General features: G+C 43.9%; 1 protein-coding gene across 5 annotated transcripts in view; it reads right to left on the reverse strand.

Moving 5' to 3' along the window:
* Nucleotides 1-21,718, reverse strand: part of aamp (angio-associated, migratory cell protein) — a 53,874-nt gene that overhangs the window by 17,714 nt on the left and 14,442 nt on the right. For all 5 annotated transcript variants that reach the window (XR_013204716.1, XR_013204717.1, XR_013204718.1 and 2 more), the window contains exons 2-6: nucleotides 10,100-10,234; nucleotides 9,516-9,635; nucleotides 7,885-8,024; nucleotides 6,036-6,180; nucleotides 1,315-1,398 (exon numbers count right to left, since the gene is read on the reverse strand). Coding sequence is in view for 2 of the 5 variants with exons in the window: in XM_077232097.1 (XP_077088212.1) it covers nucleotides 1,315-1,398; nucleotides 6,036-6,180; nucleotides 7,885-8,024; nucleotides 9,516-9,635; nucleotides 10,100-10,234 (624 nt within the window). In the remaining 3 variants the exon portion in view is untranslated. The remainder of the gene's footprint in view (nucleotides 1-1,314; nucleotides 1,399-6,035; nucleotides 6,181-7,884; nucleotides 8,025-9,515; nucleotides 9,636-10,099; nucleotides 10,235-21,718) is intronic.

Consider the following 21,718-nt stretch of genomic DNA (forward strand, 5'->3'; position numbering starts at 1 on the left):
TTACTTCTCAAGAACAGCTGGGCTTTGTTTCTCTGTGATAATGCAGGTCTGAGGAATCTCCGGGAACAGGCTTTTATTTACCTGCTTTGTTTCAGAGGCTCTGAGTTACACTGTCATGCTGATCTCCATCTCTATGTAAATCCCTCCCACTTGAAAGGCATAAAACACTGTGATTTAGCTATTGAGTTTAGACTTGGATTGACTACAGCATTGCAACAGCAAAGTCCTCAATAAAGAGTAACTTCTGCATTGAAAGATATCCCAACGTCTCCCTGGTCTCTGAAGGAAAAGTTTCCAACAGCGCGTATGGTCGGGTTGCGGTGAGATTGTGAGAGATTGTGGTTAGGTCACATGTGAACTACGAGGAAGGAGTAACCTCAGCAGCAAGAGGGAAGTAGAGGTCAGGAAGCTGGGCTGAGTTGAGTGGGGGACGGAGGGGGGTGACTCTGGGACGCCAGAGTCACTGTCGAGCCCTCTTGAGGTGTCGTGGGCTAGTCGACGAAACACTGAGGACGGAAGGTGCCCACTTGAAGACCCTAGAGATGTCCCCTACTCGGCTCAATCCAGACGGTTGTCATGACAGGACCGCACTGTGGTTGCAGCCTTTGTGTGTGCTGACGCGCCAAATACACTGCAGCCATTAACACTAGACAGAAGGAGATTCACATAACCATATTGAAAGAAGCGTAAATGGATGGAGAAGCATAGGTTACTGTAAAGCTACGTCTTAGTTGGTGCTTATCTTGGCGAAAGCCGAGTACAAATCAGCATGAAGTTTTTAACATCTACTCTCGTGTAATGGAAATCATTACAGTCTATGGTTCGGGTGTGTGTGATACGAGTACACTGAAGGCTTTAAACGTACTCGCACCTCAGAGTGCTTTAATGATGCAATATTAATGTTAAAAGCCCACTGCAAACACCCATGTAATTCACTTCAACCTTTTCGAACTTTCTAAAATATTATTTTATAGAGGATTCAAGAAGTGTGTTCAAGGAACTGGAAGCCAGCAGAGTTTGGCTGTTTCTGAAGCACACTGTTTCTTCATCTGCTGTTAGAAACTACGCTCACAATCGTTTCGAGAGACAATCAGCATGCATTCAGAAAATCTCAGAATCGAATCCAGAATCGTCTGAAGAATCACAATGCATCGATTTATTGTACCAGTCCTGGAAAGCACATGCAGTGCATCATCAGCCCTGCAGCGGCACCAACCAATCTCTGACCAGTTAATCACAATCTTAAACTTTAGTTGCAAATGTATTAATTGCCTTTATTTGCAATCTGGAGCAATATCAAGAAGAATGAATTACCTTTGATGACACAGGTGGCATTGCCTTGTTTTAAGTCCCACAGACGTAAACTTCCATCCTCGTATCCCACAATCACTCTCTTCCCTGTAAACACACATACACTCAGTAAAACTGCATCATCTACATCATCTACTACATCATCATCTACATCTAAAACATCATCATCATCACATCATCACAACATCATCACAACATCATCTTCATCTTCATTATCTACATCATCTTCATCATCATCTACATCTACATCTACAACAGGGATGGGCAACTCCGGTCCTCGAGGGCCACTGTCTTGCAGAGTTTAGCTCCAACCCTGACAAAAACTATTTTTTAGTAATCCTGAAAACCTTGATTAGCTTGTTCAGGTGTGTTTAGTTAGGGTAGGAGTTAAACTCTGATCCAGATCCAACTCCTCCCACCTTACATATACCTAAACCTACCCATCTCCGCCCCTTGATACCTAAACCCATCCCTAATCCTACTAGGGCTGGGCGATATGGCCGAAAACTGTATTACGATATAAGTGTTTCATATCGGTCGATATCGATAATTATTGATATTTTTTATGACCTATTTAAAGCAGGGTATCTACACACTTTTTAACGTCAAATTTAATGCTTTTTAAGACCTTTTTAAGACCCGAAGAAATCAAAAATAATACCTTACATTAGCGGTGCGCAATATTGACAAAAATGTCTCTATTTTCAAAGTTTTGTTGATAATATATCATTTGTACATGATATTTTACTGATTGTGTTTGTGTACTGGTACCATGGCTGGTTTAGGCCTGTTGTTGACAGCTGACTCACGAAGATATTCATATTTTTCATATTCTATGCAGTGGTCAGTTCACAGCAGTGACAGACATTTTTTTTTTTTTTAACGGCAATATTTGCAATTTTTTAACTGAGAGGTATGCATCAACTTTTATGTCAAATTCTAACATTCAAAATAAATTATATTAGAATAATAACACAATACCACTGTTACCAGTTAAATTAAATCTTTAAATCAAAATCAATCTTTCCAGTGCAGAGGAGACACAGAAGCAGCATCAGAACTGGCATTAATATATTTACACTCCATTTACAATTGCATAAATAAAGCTATGAGATAGTTTTTTTATTCTATATTTAAATATGAACTGATTTCTAATTGTAACATTTTAATTAAATGGTACTTTAAATGTGAAACTAAAACCGCCAGTAGGCGGCGCCAAGTCTTAGGGAGTCATTCATTCAACCGATTTGTTCAAACGGTTGATTCATTCAGGAAAAATTGTTCATTGAATCGTTAAAATGATTCGTTCAAAACGCAGATTTCAGTAAAAAGAATCATCGCTGTCTGTGGCATTGAGACTCTGCTACGGTTTCATTTTGAAATTCTCGTCGGCGAAATACAGGGAAAACAAACAATATTGACAATATTGTTTTATGTAACACACAATGTTCATATATTGTTCATTTAACTTTTATATAAAATAAATATCACATTTGCTATTGGGCACGGGAAAACGGCCCTGATGTGATATTGTATGATAAAAACATAATATGATATAAATATAAGACAAAAACGTTTACGTTAGGGAACTGCACTGACACATCATGCAGTGAAAGCAAGCATGATAGACAAATTCGGTGTCTCAGTGCCAATGATTTCAATATCATAATAGACAATGCACATCGCACACCACTATACACACATAAAGAATGAACTTACAATTGAACTGATATCGACCAACTTCTCTACTGCTGTTTCGCGTGCAGGAGAAAGACGTGATGCTGGCGTGAATGTGACGCAAAATGTCATGTGAACAAGCAAATCCACAAAGAACGAATAATAAGTAAAGTACGCTAATTAGTAGGGCTGGTCCGAATACCATTTTTTGAGCTTCGAAGCTTCGGTAGTAATGAACATCGAATATTCGAAGCTTCGGCGAGAGGGGGCTGAACATATTCTTTTCACTAATAAAGGCAGGAATCTCTGTGTTGGCCTGTCTTTTTGCATTTTGATTATTTCGAGAACCGTTCATCCAACCGACTTCACAAGGGAGTGCAGTGTCGCATTTGGTGCAATATAGATGGACACGCGAGACGCAACACATTCAGAATTAATAAACTTTTAGTCAGCTACAGAACAGCGCGAGCGGGAAGCAGCGCACCTCACGCGGGCAGGGTTTATATGCTCCGAGAACGGACACTCCACTATGATATAAAACGCACACACACAGGTCTGTTAAATTAAGCAATACTTTTAAGGTAGTCTAATATTTTTCTGACTAACAAATTACTGACACAGTAAAGGGTAGATTTAAATAAAGAAAAACGAAATTTAAATAAAGAAAAAAATAAATTTAAATAAAGAAAAACGAAACTTAAATAAAGAAAAACGAAATTTAAATAAAGAAAAACGAAACTTAAATAAAGAAAAACGAAATTTAAATAAAGAAAAAAATAAATTTAAATAAAGAAAAACGAAACTTAAATAAAGAAAAACGAAATTTAAATAAAGAAAAACGAAACTTAAATAAAGAAAAACGAAATTTAAATAAAGAAAAAACGAAATTTAAATAAAGAAAAATGAAACTTAAATAAAGAAAAAACGAAATTTAAATAAAGAAAAATGAAACTTAAATAAAGAAAAAACAAAATTTAAATAAAGAAAAACGAAATTAAGTTAAATTAAAAACGAGATTAATTTAGATTGATAATAACGGGTAAAAGGCTAATACATTTTGTTTCTATTATTCTATTTTCCACAATGTCAAAGCAACGCAGCTTAACCCAAAACACAAGCTCAGGCATGCACTTCGGTCCATACAAACTCCGCTGTTCTGCGCTCTAGCCAGAGAACACTCCCGTTGCAGTTAGGCGTCGGTTTTATTTCTAGCATGCACGCATTTTCCGCGTGGCTCGAGCCGCGCCTGAGACGCGTGTTTCACACAGGCAGTGTGCAAACTCCAACCTGTTAACATGGGAGCTGAAATAAAAACGTACATGCCACACAGCTGAGACGCTCACGCCATGCAGCCAGTGTGTCGCCGGCCTTATTCAAGCGCGAGTGAGAACCGTTTCGCGGGGGATCCCAGGTGTGAAAACAAAAAACAAAAAAACGAATATTCGAATGTCAAATTTTCAAGTCGAATACCACCCACCGAACGAATATTCGAATATTCTGGTCCAGCCCTACTAATTAGATAGTTTTAATTTGGAAAACATTTAGATATGTCTCATATGTCTCAATTCTCATCGAAAATTTAAGACCTTTCATTAGAGAAAATAAGACTTTTTAAGACTTTTTATGGCATTAAATTTAAAAAAGTCTAATTTAAGACTTTTTAAGGATCCGCGGACCTGGTAAAGGACCAGGAGACAAATATATTAGACTACATTTAAACATTTTTTATTTTAAATTTAACCTTCCTCTGATTATAATATATTAGCAGAAATGTCAACACAACCATGGAAAACATTGAATAATTAAAATGTAAACATAAGTCTAAAATCACAATGAACACTTCATTATCTCTTAAAATTAAAGTGCAAAATTAAAGAATACATAAGAAATGCTTAAAAAAAAGAGTAATACAATAATGCAAAGTGTTAAATAAACAGAGAAATCGACGACGGTCTTGCATTATTTGCAGACGACATTGGTCAGACTTATAAAATCCATTGCCATACTGGCGAGCTGACTTTTCCTGTTTTATCAACAATCGCTGCGGCACCGGCACTCATTTTCCACTTATCACTCCACGCCGGCTCTGTTACTGAAGAATCCAACACGAGACAACGATATGGCGCAACCATACTGTTAAGGGGGTCGCACACCGGACGAGAAGCGGCGCGTCGCGTCAAGAACAACTAGAGGTATCGCACACCGGACGCGCACTTTCTCAGGTTATGGCCAGCGATATTGTTAGGCTTTGTTTAAGGACATTATGAAACTAAGATAAGGTCTGTACTATGTTATGATTGTACTGTACAATTAAATACAATCGTTGCAACACTTTACCTCAGAGCGTCTGTTAACTGGATTAATTGAGAATCTCACCTATAAATCTGAGAACATCAGCAATTTTCATTCAGTCAGCTCATTTTTGTGAATGAGTGTGTGTACACTCATAGAGAATAATGTGTTCGAATTTTAAAGACATGGCGCTATAAACTGAGAAAGTGGGTGCGCGTCCGGTGTTCGATACCTGTCCTTGACATGATGCGGTGCGGTGCTGCGCTTCTTATCCGGTGTATAACGTGTGCAAGTGCAACCCCCTTTACATGACCGGCTGTTAGTGTGTCTACATCTACATCGTCTACATCTACATCGTCTACATCTACATCGTCTAAATCGTCTACATCTACATCGTCTACATCTACATCGTCTACATCTACATCGTCTACATCTACATCGTCTACATCTACATCGTCTACATCTACATCTACATCATCTACATCTACATCTACATCTACATCTACATCATCATCTACATCATCATCATCTACATCTACATCATCTACATCTTCATCATCTACATCATCATCATCTACATCATCATCTACATCTACATCATCATCTTCATCATCATCATCATCATCTACATCATCATCATCATCATCTACATCATCATCATCATCATCATCTACATCATCATCTACATCTACATCATCATCATCATCATCATCTACATCATCATCTACATCTACATCATCATCAGAGTCTCTCACCGTCAGGGAGGATCTTCCCGCTGGTTGATTGACAGCTCGGGCCCGGGAAGGTCTTGCACTCTCCGCTTGGGATCTTCCACATCCACACGTTCCCATCAGCCGAGCCGGCGAGCAGCACAGGCGCGCAGGAGTGCCACTCCAACCACTGATGATGAGGAGAGAAACACACACAGGGTTCCTGCACACTTTTTAAAGTCAAATTTAAGGCTTTTTAAGACCTTTTTAAGACTTGAAGAAATCAAAATTAAGACCGTACATTAGGGGTGTGCAATATTGACAAAAATATATCTCGATATTTTAAACGTTTTGTTGATAATAATTAGATGATATTTTACTGATTGTGTTTTTGTGCTGGTGCCATGGCTGGTTTAGGCCTGTTGTTGACAGCTGACTCACGAAGATATTCATATTTTTCATATTCTATGCAGTGGTCAGTTCACAGCAGTGACAGAAATGATTAATTAACGTGCAATATTTGCCACCTTAAATTGATTTCCAGGGGCATTTTCACCTATATATGGACATTTTTTCTAAACTTATTTAGAGTTCTGCATCACCTTTTATGTCAAATACTAACATTCAAATTATTCAAATTAAATTATACAGTAATTATACTTATTTATACAATAATACTTAATTACACAATAATTATACAGTACCACCGTTACCAGTCAAATTAAATCATTCAATCAAAATCCATCTTTGCAGTGCAGAGGAGACACAGAAGCAGCATCAGAAGAGGCATTAATATTTACACTCCATTTACAATTGCATAAATAAAGCTATGAGATAGTTTAAAAAAAATCCATATTCAATATTTAAATATGAAATGATTTCTAATTTTAACGTTTTAATTAAAGGGTACTTTAAATATGAAACTAAAACCGCCAGTAGGCGGCAGCAAGTCACTGTCTTAATACCGTAAGCGAGTTGAGGGAGTCATTCATTCATTCAACCGATTTGTTCAAACGGCTGATTCATTCGGGAAAGAAACAAGTGATTGTTCATTGAATCGTTAAAATGACTCGTTTAAACCGTGGATTTCAGTCCAGAAATCATCGGTGTCTGTTGCATTAGACTCTGCTACGGTTTCATTTTGAAATTCTCGTCAGCGAAATAAAGGGAAAACAAACAATATTGTCAATATGGTGTCTAAAAAGTAACTCACAATGTTAATTTATTTTTAATTTAACTATTGTATAACAAAATATCACACTTGTGCACGGGAAAACGGCACTCTTACTGATGTGATATTCTAATATAAGAACATAATATAAATATAAGACAAAAACTAATTTGGGGACATAGGCCTACCTATAACTGCACTGACACATCACGCAGTGAAAGCACGAGAGACAAATGCGATGTCAGCTCACAGTGCCTCGTACATCGTTAAAACAATGTCATAGTAGACAATACACATCGCACACCCCAACGCACAAAGAATGAACTTACGACTGAACTGACATTTGCCAACTTTCTTCTTCTCTCCTCTCTCGCGTGCAGGAGACAGACGTTATTCTGCCGGCCGCGAATGTGATGCGAATTGTCACGTGAACAAGCAAATCCACAAAGATAGAATAATATAAAATAATACTACGCTAATAAGATAGTTTTAATTTGGAAAACATTTAGATATGTCTAAGTCGAAGTGTCATCTAAAATTTAAGACCTTTCATAAGTAAAAATAAGACTTTATAAGACTTTTTATGGCCTTAAATTTTAAAAATCTAATTAAAGACTTTTTAAGACTTTTTAAGGATCCGCGGGAACCCTGACACACACACACACACACATCACACACACTCCCAAACACGAGCAACGCACACATGACCTGCTGTACACTCACCTCCAGGTCTCCCACTTCAAAACTCCAGATCTCTTGCTTGTTCTCCACGTTCCAGACTTTGATGAGGCCGCTCATATCTCCAGACGCAACCAGCCGAGAGTCCCAGCTGAACGACACACACGTCACCGAGTCCTTGTGCCCTGCAGGAACACACAATCAGGTGTGTGTGTGTGTGTGTGTGTGTGTCTGTCTGTGTGTGTGTGTGTGTGTGTGTGTGCTGAGAGTCCCAGCTGAACGACACACACGTCACCGAGTCCTTGTGCCCTGCAAGAACACACAATCAGGTGTGTGTGTGTGTGTGTGTGTGTGTGTGTGTGTCTGTCTGTGTGTGTGTGTGTGTGCTGAGAGTCCCAGCTGAACGACACACACGTCACCGAGTCCTTGTGCCCTGCAGGAACACACAATCAGGTGTGTGTGTGTGTGTGTGTGTGTGTGTGTGTGTCTGTCTGTGTGTGTGTGTGTGTGTGCTGAGAGTCCCAGCTGAACGACACACACGTCACCGAGTCCTTGTGCCCTGCAGGAACACACAATCAGGTGTGTGTGTGTGTGTGTGTGTGTGTCTGTCTGTGTGTGTGTGTGTGTGTGTGTGTGCTGAGAGTCCCAGCTGAACGACACACACGTCACCGAGTCCTTGTGCCCTGCAAGAACACACAATCAGGTGTGTGTGTGTGTGTGTGTGTGTGTGTGTGTGTGTGCTGAGAGTCCCAGCTGAACGACACACACGTCACCGAGTCCTTGTGCCCTGCAGGAACACACAATCAGGTGTGTGTGTGTGTGTGTGTGTGTGTGTGGGTGTCTGTCTGTGTGTGTGTGTGTGTGCTGAGAGTCCCAGCTGAACGACACACACGTCACCGAGTCCTTGTGCCCTGCAGGAACACACAATCAGGTGTGTGTGTGTGTGTGTGTGTGTGTGTGTGTGTGTGTGGGTGTCTGTCTGTGTGTGTGTGTGTGTGCTGAGAGTCCCAGCTGAACGACACACACGTCACCGAGTCCTTGTGCCCTGCAAGAACACACAATCAGGTGTGTGTGTGTGTGTGTGTGTGTGTGTGTGTGTCTGTCTGTGTGTGTGTGTGTGTGCTGAGAGTCCCAGCTGAACGACACACACGTCACCGAGTCCTTGTGCCCTGCAGGAACACACAATCAGGTGTGTGTGTGTGTGTGTGTGTGTGTGTGGGTGTCTGTCTGTGTGTGTGTGTGTGTGCTGAGAGTCCCAGCTGAACGACACACACGTCACCGAGTCCTTGTGCCCTGCAGGAACACACAATCAGGTGTGTGTGTGTGTGTGTGTGTGTGTGTGTGTGTGGGTGTCTGTCTGTGTGTGTGTGTGTGTGTGTGTGTGTGTGCTGAGAGTCCCAGCTGAACGACACACACGTCACCGAGTCCTTGTGCCCTGCAGGAACACACAATCAGGTGTGTGTGTGTGTATGTGTATGTGTATGTGTGTGTCTGTGTCTGTGTCTGTGTGTGTGTGTGTGTGTGTGTGTGTGTGTGTGTGTGTGTGCTGAGAGTCCCAGCTGAACGACACACACGTCACCGAGTCCTTGTGCCCTGCAGGAACACACAATCAGGTGTGTGTGAGGACACGTGTGTGTGTGTGTGTGTGTGTTGAAGTGTCCTGTGTGTGTGCTGACCAGTGCATTCGAACAGCAGGTCTCCGTCACACACACTCCACACGAAGGCCCGGTCGTCTTCTCCACCGGTGACCGCGAGTGTGTTGCTCACTGGGTCCAAACTCACGCAGAACACAGAACCTGCAACACACACACACACACACACACACACACACACACACTCAGCAGGAGCTGATGAAGGTACGGTCTCACACACACACACACACACACTTCAACACACACACACACTCAGGAGACTTCAATTCAACACACACACAAACACAGGACACTTCAACACACACACACACACACACAGAAAACTTCAACACACACACACTCAGGACACTGCAATTCAACACACACACACACACACACACACACACACACACACACAAACACACACACACACACACACAGGACTCTTCAACACACACACACACACTCAGGACACTGCAATTAAACACACACACACACACACACTCAGAACACTTCAATTCAACACACACACACACTCAGGACACTGCAATTAAACACACACACACACACACACACACACACACTCAGGACACTTCAATTCAACACACACAGTTGTTATGAACCGTCACCTGTGTGTTTGGAGAACGTGAGTTCACTGTCGTCCTGCTGAGACTCCATCTCATCATCTTCATCATGATCATCATCATAATCTTCATTCCCAGCGTCAGCAACACACACATCCTCCAGCTCCTCCGCCAGATCCTCTGAAGGAACAGACACACACACACACACACACTCAAGGCTTAATATCTGCGTTTGACTTCATCCCTTAACCATTAATAACCATCAGTAAAATGTTTGTGTTTTTTTACATATTAATAAAAAAAATAATGTTTGCTAATTTGTTTTTCCTTGTGGTTAAACCTGTGTGTACACACACCAGTGGGGTTAGTGTAGGCTAAACCTGTGTACACACACACCAGTGGGGTTAGTGTAGGCTAAACCTGTGTACACACACACCAGTGGGGTTAGTGTAGGCTAAACCTGTGTACACACACACCAGTGGGGTTAGTGTAGGCTAAACCTGTGTACACACACACCAGTGGGGTTAGTGTAGGCTAAACCTGTGTACACACACCAGTGGGGTTAGTGTAGGCTAAACCTGTGTACACACACACACCAGTGGGGTTAGTGTAGGCTAAACCTGTGTACACACACACCAGTGGGGTTAGTGTAGGCTAAACCTGTGTACACACACCAGTGGGGTTAGTGTAGGCTAAACCTGTGTACACACACCAGTGGGGTTAGTGTAGGCTAAACCTGTGTACACACACACACCAGTGGGGTTAGTGTAGGCTAAACCTGTGTACACACACACCAGTGGGGTTAGTGTAGGCTAAACCTGTGTACACACACACCAGTGGGGTTAGTGTAGGCTAAACCTGTGTACACACACACCAGTGGGGTTAGTGTAGGCTAAACCTGTGTACACACACACCAGTGGGGTTAGTGTAGGCTAAACCTGTGTACACACACACCAGTGGGGTTAGTGTTGGCTAAACCTGTATACACACACACCAGTGGGGCACCGCGAAGGTGCGCGCGGCAAAAATTACGCATTGAGTGCGCAAGTCCGGCAAGACCCCATTTCGCTTGGCTGTGTGCACGGCTTTTGTAACAGCGCGCGCGGTGTCGCAGCCGAGGATGAACGACTTCAAGCCGAATCTGCCCGAGCATGTACGTCTCACCGCACCGGCACCCAGTTTGCGCGTCTAAATTGCAATGTTTTTTTTTTTGTTAAGGGTTTGTTTACTGTGTGTGATTCATTTAATGGAAAGCACATTCACTTCGAGTTGTCTTCGTCCTCCATTCTGCAATGTTTCGGTCTCCCACGTGTGGTGGCGAGCTGCACCGCCGGAAACGGTGCAAAAAATAAATAAATAAAGAAGTGTCGACGCAAAAATATGGCGTCGACGTAATTTTGACGTTGAAGTGTCGACGTGCCGCTACAGCACTAAACCACACACACACTCACTCACTCACTCTCGAAACACACACTCACTCACTCTCGAACCACACACACACTCTCGAACCACACACACACACACACACTCACTCACTCTCGAAACACACACTCACTCACTCTCGAACCACACACACACTCTCGAACCACACACACACACTCACTCACTCTCGAACCACACACACACACTCACTCACACACACACACTCTCGAACCACACACACACACACACTCACTCACTCTCGAAACACACACTCACTCACTCTCGAACCACACACACACTCTCGAACCACACACACACACTCACTCACTCTCGAACCACACACACACACTCACTCACACTCACTCACTCTCGAACCACACACACACTCTCGAACCACACACACACACTCACTCACTCTCGAAACACACACTCACTCACTCTCGAACCACACACACACTCTCGAACCACACACACACACACACTCACTCACTCTCGAACCACACACACACTCTCGAACCACACACACACACTCACTCACTCTCGAACCACACACACACACTCACTCACACACACACACTCTCGAACCACACACACACTCTCGAACCACACACACACTCTCGAACCACACACACACACACACTCACTCACTCACTCTCGAACACACACACTCTCGAACCACACACACACTCTCGAACCACACACACACACTCACTCACTCTCGAACCACACACACACTCTCGAACCACACACACACACTCACTCACTCTCGAAACACACACTCACTCACTCTCGAACCACACATACACTCTCGAACCACACACACACACTCACTCACTCTCGAACCACACACACACACTCACACACTCTCGAACCACACACACACTCACTCACTCACTCTCAAACCACACACGCTCACTCACTCACTCTCGAACCACACACACACACTCTCGAACCACACACACACTCTCGAACCACACACACACACTCACTCACTCTCGAACCACACACAAACACTCACACACTCCCTAACTCACACACACACACTCACACACTCACTCTCGAACCGCACACACACTCACGAACCACACACACACACTCACTCACTCTCGAACCACACACACACTCACTCACTCACGAACCACACACACTCACTCACTCACTCTCGAACCACACACACACTCACTCTCGAACCACTCTCGAACCACACACACTCACTCTCGAACCACACACACACTTACTCACTCTCGAACCACACACACACTCACTCACTCACTAACCACACACACACTCACTCACTCTCGAACCACACACACACTCACTCACTCTCGAACCACACACACACACACACTCACTCTCGAACCACACACACACACGCACACACTCCCTAACTCACACACACACTCACTCACACACTCACTCTCGAACCACACACAAACTCACTCACTCACTCTCGAACCACACACACACTCACTTAGGGATGGGACGGTATGAAAATTTCATATCACAATTATAGTGACCGAAATAATCGTGATTATCAGTATTATCACGGTTTTGTTAAAACAAGATGAAAGTGTTAAAAAAGAACTGATGCTCACACTGAAAACATTTCAACAAGTTTTATATTTGAGAATCAACAAACAACAAATAAAACGAGCAGCTCTATGCACTTTCTAAAGCAAGATTCTATTCTGTGGCATTTCCTTCCTTATAATGACCGTCGTCAATAGCAACATATTATAACAGCGCACATCCATGTATCACAACGGACACACGCTCTCTCATTTCATTCAAATAGAACGTGTCATCTTGCGTCTCCGTTTTTGATTCTATTGAAAATTAAATCAGGGTTGATTTATCGTTTACAGAATTTGATAATATTGTTGTGATCATCTTGTCTGGACGAGTTTTGTACGCTGTACAAAATGGATTTAACAGGTAAGAATAGAGACATTAATCTCTATTCAATATGTCCCCGTAATTATGTGGTAAAAAAAATCGGTTTTAATATATTAATATACATTATCATCTCTTAAATGTCACTCTTAGTAGTCTTGTTTGAACTTGTTCGTTCGTCTTTGGCTCAAAGACACTTATTGCTGCAAACTTTTCTTCGCGGAAGCTTCAAGTTTATTTCAAGTGAGTGAGATAAAATATTTCAACTCAAAACAACATTTTGTGCCCAATTATTTCCCAGACGTAGTTTTAGTATTGAGTTCAAAGTTAACTTGCCTTGTGTTCGCTACAACAGTGTGTGATGGTCACACAGGACGACTCGGCAGATTTGAAGTGTTTACCTCTATCACAGCGACTTCTTTTGTGCATGTTCTGCCGACAGTGACCATCCTCGATTAAGTTTCCCTCAGGATTTTTGTAAATGCCAAAATATGACCACACCTCAGATTTGGTCCTCTTAAAAGGCTGAAAAATCTCCCGAACACGGTCACCGCCTTCAGCCATTCCTTCTCGAATAAAAAAAAAACAACAACACTGCGCGCCTGCGTCAGACTGCTGGCTGGACAGGATTTATAGTGAGTTATTAAAATCGCGATAATCAAACACGGTTTTAATGAGAATTGATTTTAAACGATAATACTAACCGTCAGTACATTTTATCGTGGTTTACAGTAAAACCGGTAATCGTCCCATCCCTACACTCACTCACTCTCAAACCACACACACACTCTCGAACCACACACACACTCACTCACTCTCGAACCACACACACACTCTCGAACCACACACACACTCACTCTCGAACCACACACACACTCTCGAACCACACACACTCACTCTCGAACCACACACACACTCTCGAACCACACACACACTCACTCACTCTCGAACCACACACACACACACTCTCGAACCACACACACACTCACACACTCTCGAACCACACACACACTCACTCACTCTCGAACCACACACACACTCACACACTCTCGAACCACACACACACTCACTCACTCTCGAACCACACACACACTCTCGAACCACACACACACTCTCGAACCACACACACACACACACTCACTCTCGAACCACACACACACACTCACTCTTGAACCACACACACACTAACTCTCGAACCACACACACACACACTCACACACTCACACACTCACTCTCGAACCACACACACACACTCACTCTCGAACCACACACACACACTCACTCTCGAACCACACACACACTCACACACTCACTCTCGAACCACACACACACACACACACTCACTCACTCTCGAACCACACACACACACTCACTCACTCTCGAACCACACACACACTCTCGAACCACACATACACTCACTCACTCTCGAACCACACACACACTCTCGAACCACACACACACTCACTCACTCTCGAACCACACACATACTCTCGAACCACACACACACTCACTCACTCTCGAACCACACACACACTCTCGAACCACACACACACACACTCACTCTCGAACCACACACACACTCTCGAACCACACACACACTCACTCACTCTCGAACCACACACACACACTCACTCACTCACTCACTCTCGAACCACACACACACTCTCGAACCACACACACACACACACACTCACTCTCGAACCACACACACACACACACTCACTCTCGAACCACACACACACACTAACTCTCGAACCACACACACACACTCACTCTTGAACCACACACACACACACACTAACTCTCGAGCCACACACACACTCACTCACACACTCACTCTCGAACCACACACACACTCACTCACACACTCACTCTCGAACCACACACACACTCACTCACTCACTCTCGAACCACACACACACTCACTTACTCACTCTCGAACCACACACACACTCACTTACTCACTCTCGAACCACACACACACTCACTCACTCTCGAACCACACACACACTCACGACACACACACACACTCACTCACTCTCGAACCACACACACACTCACTCTCGAACCACACACACACTCACTCACTCTCGAACAACACACACACTCACTCAATTACTCACTCTCGAACCACACACACACACACACACTCACTCTCGAACCACACACACACTCTCGAACCACACACACACTCTCGAACCACACACACACACACTCACTCTCGAACCACACACACACTCACTCTCGAACCACACACACACTCACTCTCGAACCACACACACACTCACTCTTGAACCACACACACACACACTCACACACTCACTCTCGAACCACACACACACAGACACTCACTCACTCTCGAACCACACACACACACACTCACTCACTCTCGAACCACACACACACACACTCACTCTCGAACCACACACACACACACTCACTCTCGAATCACACACACACACACACTCACTCACTCTCGAACCACACTCACACTCACTCACTCTCGAACCACACACACACACACACACTCACTCACTCTCGAACCACACACACACACTCACTCACTCTCGAACCACACACACACACTCACTCACTCTCGAACCACACACACACACACACTCACTCTCGAACCACACACTAACACACACTCACTCTCGAACCACACACACACACTCACTCTCAAACCACACACACACACTCACTCTCGAACCACACACACACACACACATTCACTCACTCACTCTCGAACCACACACACACTCACTCTCGAACCACACACACTCACTCACTCTCGAACCGCACACACACACACACACTCATTCACTCTCGAACCACACACACACTCACTCACTCTCGAACCACACACACACACACGAACTCACTCACTCTCGAACCACACACACACTCACTCACTCACTCTCGAACCACACACACACTCACTCTCGAACCACACACACACTCACTCTCGAACCACACACACACTCACTCACTCTCGAACCACACACACACTCACTCACTCTCGAACAACACACACACTCACTCCCGAACCACACACACACAAACTCACTCTCGAACCACACACACACTCTCGAACCACACACACACACTCACTCACTCTCGAACCACACACACACTCACTCTCGAACCACACACACACACACACACACACTCTCGAACCACACACATACTCACTCTCGAACCACACACACACTCACTCTCGAACCACACACACACACTCACTCTCGAACCACACACACACTCACTCTCGAACCACACACACACTCACTCTCGAACTACACACACACTCACTCTCGAACTACACACTCACTCTCGAACCACACACACTCACTCTCGAACCACACACACACACTCACTCTCGAACCACACACACACACACACTAACTCTCGAACCACACACACACACACACTAACTCTCGAACCACACACACACACACACACTCACACACTCACTCTCGAACCACACACACACTCACTCACACAATCACTCTCGAACCACACACACACACACTCACTCTCTCGAACCACACACACACTCACTTACTCACTCTCGAACCACACACACACACACTCACTCACTCTCGAACCACACACACACTCACTTACTCACTCTCGAACCACACACACTCTCACTCACTCTCAAACCACACACACACTCACTCACGAACCACACACACACACTCACTCACTCTCGAACCACACACACACTCACTCTCGAACCACACACACACTCACTCACTCTCGAACCACACACAAACTCACTCACTCACTCTCGAACAACACACACACTCACTCAATTACTCACTCTCGAACCACACACACACACACTCACTCTCGAACCACACACACACTCTCGAACCACACACACACACTCTCGAACCACACACACACTCTCGAACCACACACACACTCTCGAACCACACACACACTCTCGAACCACACACACACACTCACTCACTCACTCACTCTCGAACCACACACACACTCACTCTCGAACCACACACACACTCACTCTCGAACCACACACACACACTCAGACACTCACTCTCGAACCACACACACACAAACACTCACTCACTCTCGAACCACACACACTCACTCAATCTCGAACCACACACCCACATTCGAACCACACACACACACTCACTCTCGAACCACACACACACACTCACTCTCGAATCACACACACACACACTCACTCACTCTCGAACCACACACACACACTCACTCACTCTCGAACCACACACACACACACTCACTCACTCACTCTCAAACCACACACACACACTCACTCACTCTCGAACCACACACACACACTCACTCTCGAACCACACACACACACTCACTCACTCTCGAACCACACACACACTCTCGAACCACACACTCACTCTCGAACCACACACTCACTCTCGAACCACACACACACACTCACTCTCAAACCACACACACACACTCACTCTCGAACCACACACACACACACACTCACTCACTCACTCTCGAACCACACACACACTCACTCTCGAACCACACACACTCACTCACTCTCGAACCACACACACACACACACTCACTCACTCTCGAACCACACACACACTCACTCACTCACTCTCGAATAGTGATCGACCGATATTGATTTTTTATAACCGATACCGATACAAATTATTTGCATGTGTATGTGCCCGATAACCGATATGCAGAACCGATATTTATTTACTGTTATACTTCTGTTTTTGGCACAATTATTACAACACAAAAGAACTGAACAAATCATTTTATTTATAACAATCCTTGCATACAAAAAAAAAACCTTTATATTTATACACAAATAAATAGAGGGGTCTGAGTCCAAAAAATAAAGTGCACTGTTACTAAGTGTCTTTGTTTAAAAATAAAAGCTTTGATGAGGTAAAAAATAAAGCACAAAAACTATTCTAACATATTTGGATATGTTTATTTGTTTTCATAAATGGTAAACTAATCAAATTACAATAAAAACATTTATATTATTACATTGTATAATTTATATCTAAATTATACATAACATTTATAAGCATCAGCAGCAACAATGTTAACAATAGGCAAAATAAATGTTAAAAGTCTAATGTTTTCATATGGAAAAAATAATTGACAGGGGAGTCATATCACCTTTGCAGAAATGTAATTCATTTTAAACAGTTTTAGAAGGTTTATGTGCCGTTTAATAGGTTTAAACTAAGAGTGAGGAATAATTCACTGGGTAATATTAATTCACTGAATAATATTAGCTGGAATAGCCTATAACATCAGGAAAGTAACAAACAAAACAGCATATACATCATTGCATTTTCCAACTAGTATGTTATTCATTATTATTAATATTTTTGTCGGTCTAGATCATGAAATGCTTTATGACAAAGTGCTGTTTATCTATGCATTTACACATAACTATAACATTAGGCTATACGTTACTCAACCGCGATCGCGAGTGCAGATAATAAATAATTAATTTCCACAAAGCGTTATATTTAGATGTGTATTAGCGAAATAATTGCTATGTAGTAAATGATAATATAATCTAGGGTGTTTAAACAAGATAATCTTGTCAAAAGTTTCATTCAGTGGCCGTGCTTGAGCATTCCTGATCATCAACCCAGTGAGTGCTCAGCAATATGAACGAACTTTTTTTTCGAGACTAATGGTGAGCAAATACAACAGATAGAGAATTAAATTCAGCGCTTTTATTTTCAACATGCACTCATTCATGTCTGTTTTATTTAATTCATGTAAAGTTACGTCTTTCTTGGGGAAGGACATGACGGATTACGCTACGTGGCTCAATGAGTTCGTCTCAATTTTTTAGAACCAAGCTGCATAAATAAACTATATCAGGCATTTATGTCTCAAATCTCATTTCTGCATGTGTTAAATAAAGTTGAATAATTAAAGCAAAGCAAGCAGAACATATACTTTACCTGTGCACAGAGTTGTTATTGACTGATCTCCTCAGACGCGGGCTGCAATGGCGGAATTCTCAAAACGGCCACAAGATGGCGCCGTTTATCGGAAAATCCGATATTACAAAACCGATTCCCGATTATGGGAAAATGCTTAAATATCGGGAAAAATATCGGTAAACCGATACATCGGTCGATCACTACTCTCGAACCACACACACACACACACTCACTCACTCTCGAACCACACACTCACTCACTCTCGAACCACACACACACACTCACTCTCGAACCACACACACACTCACTCTCGAACCACACACACACTCACTCTCGAACCACACACACACTCACTCACTCTCGAACCACACACACACTCACTCACTCACTCTCGAACAACACACACACTCACTCCCGAACCACACACACACACACACTCACTCTCGAACCACACACACACACTCACTCACTCTCGAACCACACACACACTCACTCTCGAACCACACACACACACACTCTCGAACCACACACACACTCACTCTCGAACCACACACACACTCACTCTCGAACCACACACACACTCACTCTCGAACCACACACACACTCACTCTCAAACCACACACACACTCACTCTCGAACCACACACACACTCACTCTCGAACCACACACACACACACACTCACACACTCACTCTCGAACCACACACACACACACACTCACTCACTCTCGAACCACACACACACACACTCTCAAACCACACACACACACTCACGAACCACACACACACACTCACTCTCGAACCACACACACACACTCACTCTCGAACCACACACACACACTCACTCTCGAACCACACACACACACACTCACACACTCACTCTCGAACCACACACACACACACTCACTCTCGAACCACACACACACACTCACTCACTCTCGAACCACACACACACACACTCACTCACTCTCGAACCACACACACACACACTCACTCACTCTCGAACCACACACACACACACTCACTCTCGAACCACACACACACACACTCACTCTCGAACCACACACACACACACTCACTCTCGAACCACACACACACACACTCACTCTCGAACCACACACACACACACTCACACACTCACTCTCGAACCACACACACACACACTCACACACTCACTCTCGAACCACACACACACACACTCACTCACTCTCGAACCACACACACACACTCACTCACTCTCGAACCACACAAACACACTCACTCACTCTCGAACCACACACACACACACTCACTCACTCTCGAACCACACACACACACTCACTCACTCACTCACTCATGAACTACACACACACACACACTCACTCACTCACTCACTCACTCACGAACCACACACACAGACACACTCACTCACACTCACTCACTCTCACGAACCACACACACACACACTCTCGAACCACACACACACACACACTCAAACCACACACACACTCTCGAACCACACACACTCACACACACACACACACTCTCGAACCACACACACTCACTCACTCTCGAACCACACACACACTCACTCACTCTCGAACCACACACACACACACTCACTCTCGAACCACACACACACACTCAAACCACACACTCACACACACACACACTCTCGAACCACACACACTCACACACACACACACTCTCGAACCACACACACTCACTCACTCTCGAACCACACACACACACTCACTCACTCTCGAACCACACACACACACACACACACACACACTCACTCTCGAACCACACACACTCACTCTCGAACCACACACACACACACTCACTCTCGAACCACACACACACACTCACTCTCGAACCCCCCCCACACACACACTCACTCTCACTCACTCTCGAACCACACACACACACACTCTCGAACCACACACACACACACACACACACTCACGAACCACACACACACTCTCGAACCACACACACTCACACACACACACACTCTCGAACCACACACACTCACTCACTCTCGAACCACACACATACACTCACTCACTCTCGAACCACACACACACACTCACACAAACACACTCACTCTCGAACCACACACACACACACACTCACTCTCGAACCACACACACTCACTCTCGAACCCCCCCCCCACACACACACACACACTCACTCTCGAACCACACACACACACACACACACACAACTCTCGAACCACACAGACACACACACACACACTCACGAACCACACACACACTCTCTCTAACCTAGTGGTTTTCAAACATTTTCAAGAGGGACCCTTTTTTTTTCTTTTTTTTTTGACGCGACCCATAGGCTTGTGCGCAGAAAAAAATCAGGTCAGCACTTTTTTAACCACTTTTGATGATGCACGTGCAC

The sequence above is a fragment of the Siphateles boraxobius genome, unplaced genomic scaffold (genome assembly GCF_051911475.1).
Source record: "Siphateles boraxobius isolate OS27281-9 unplaced genomic scaffold, OSU_SipBor_1 163, whole genome shotgun sequence".
Classification (NCBI taxonomy): Eukaryota; Metazoa; Chordata; class Actinopteri; order Cypriniformes; family Leuciscidae; genus Siphateles; species Siphateles boraxobius.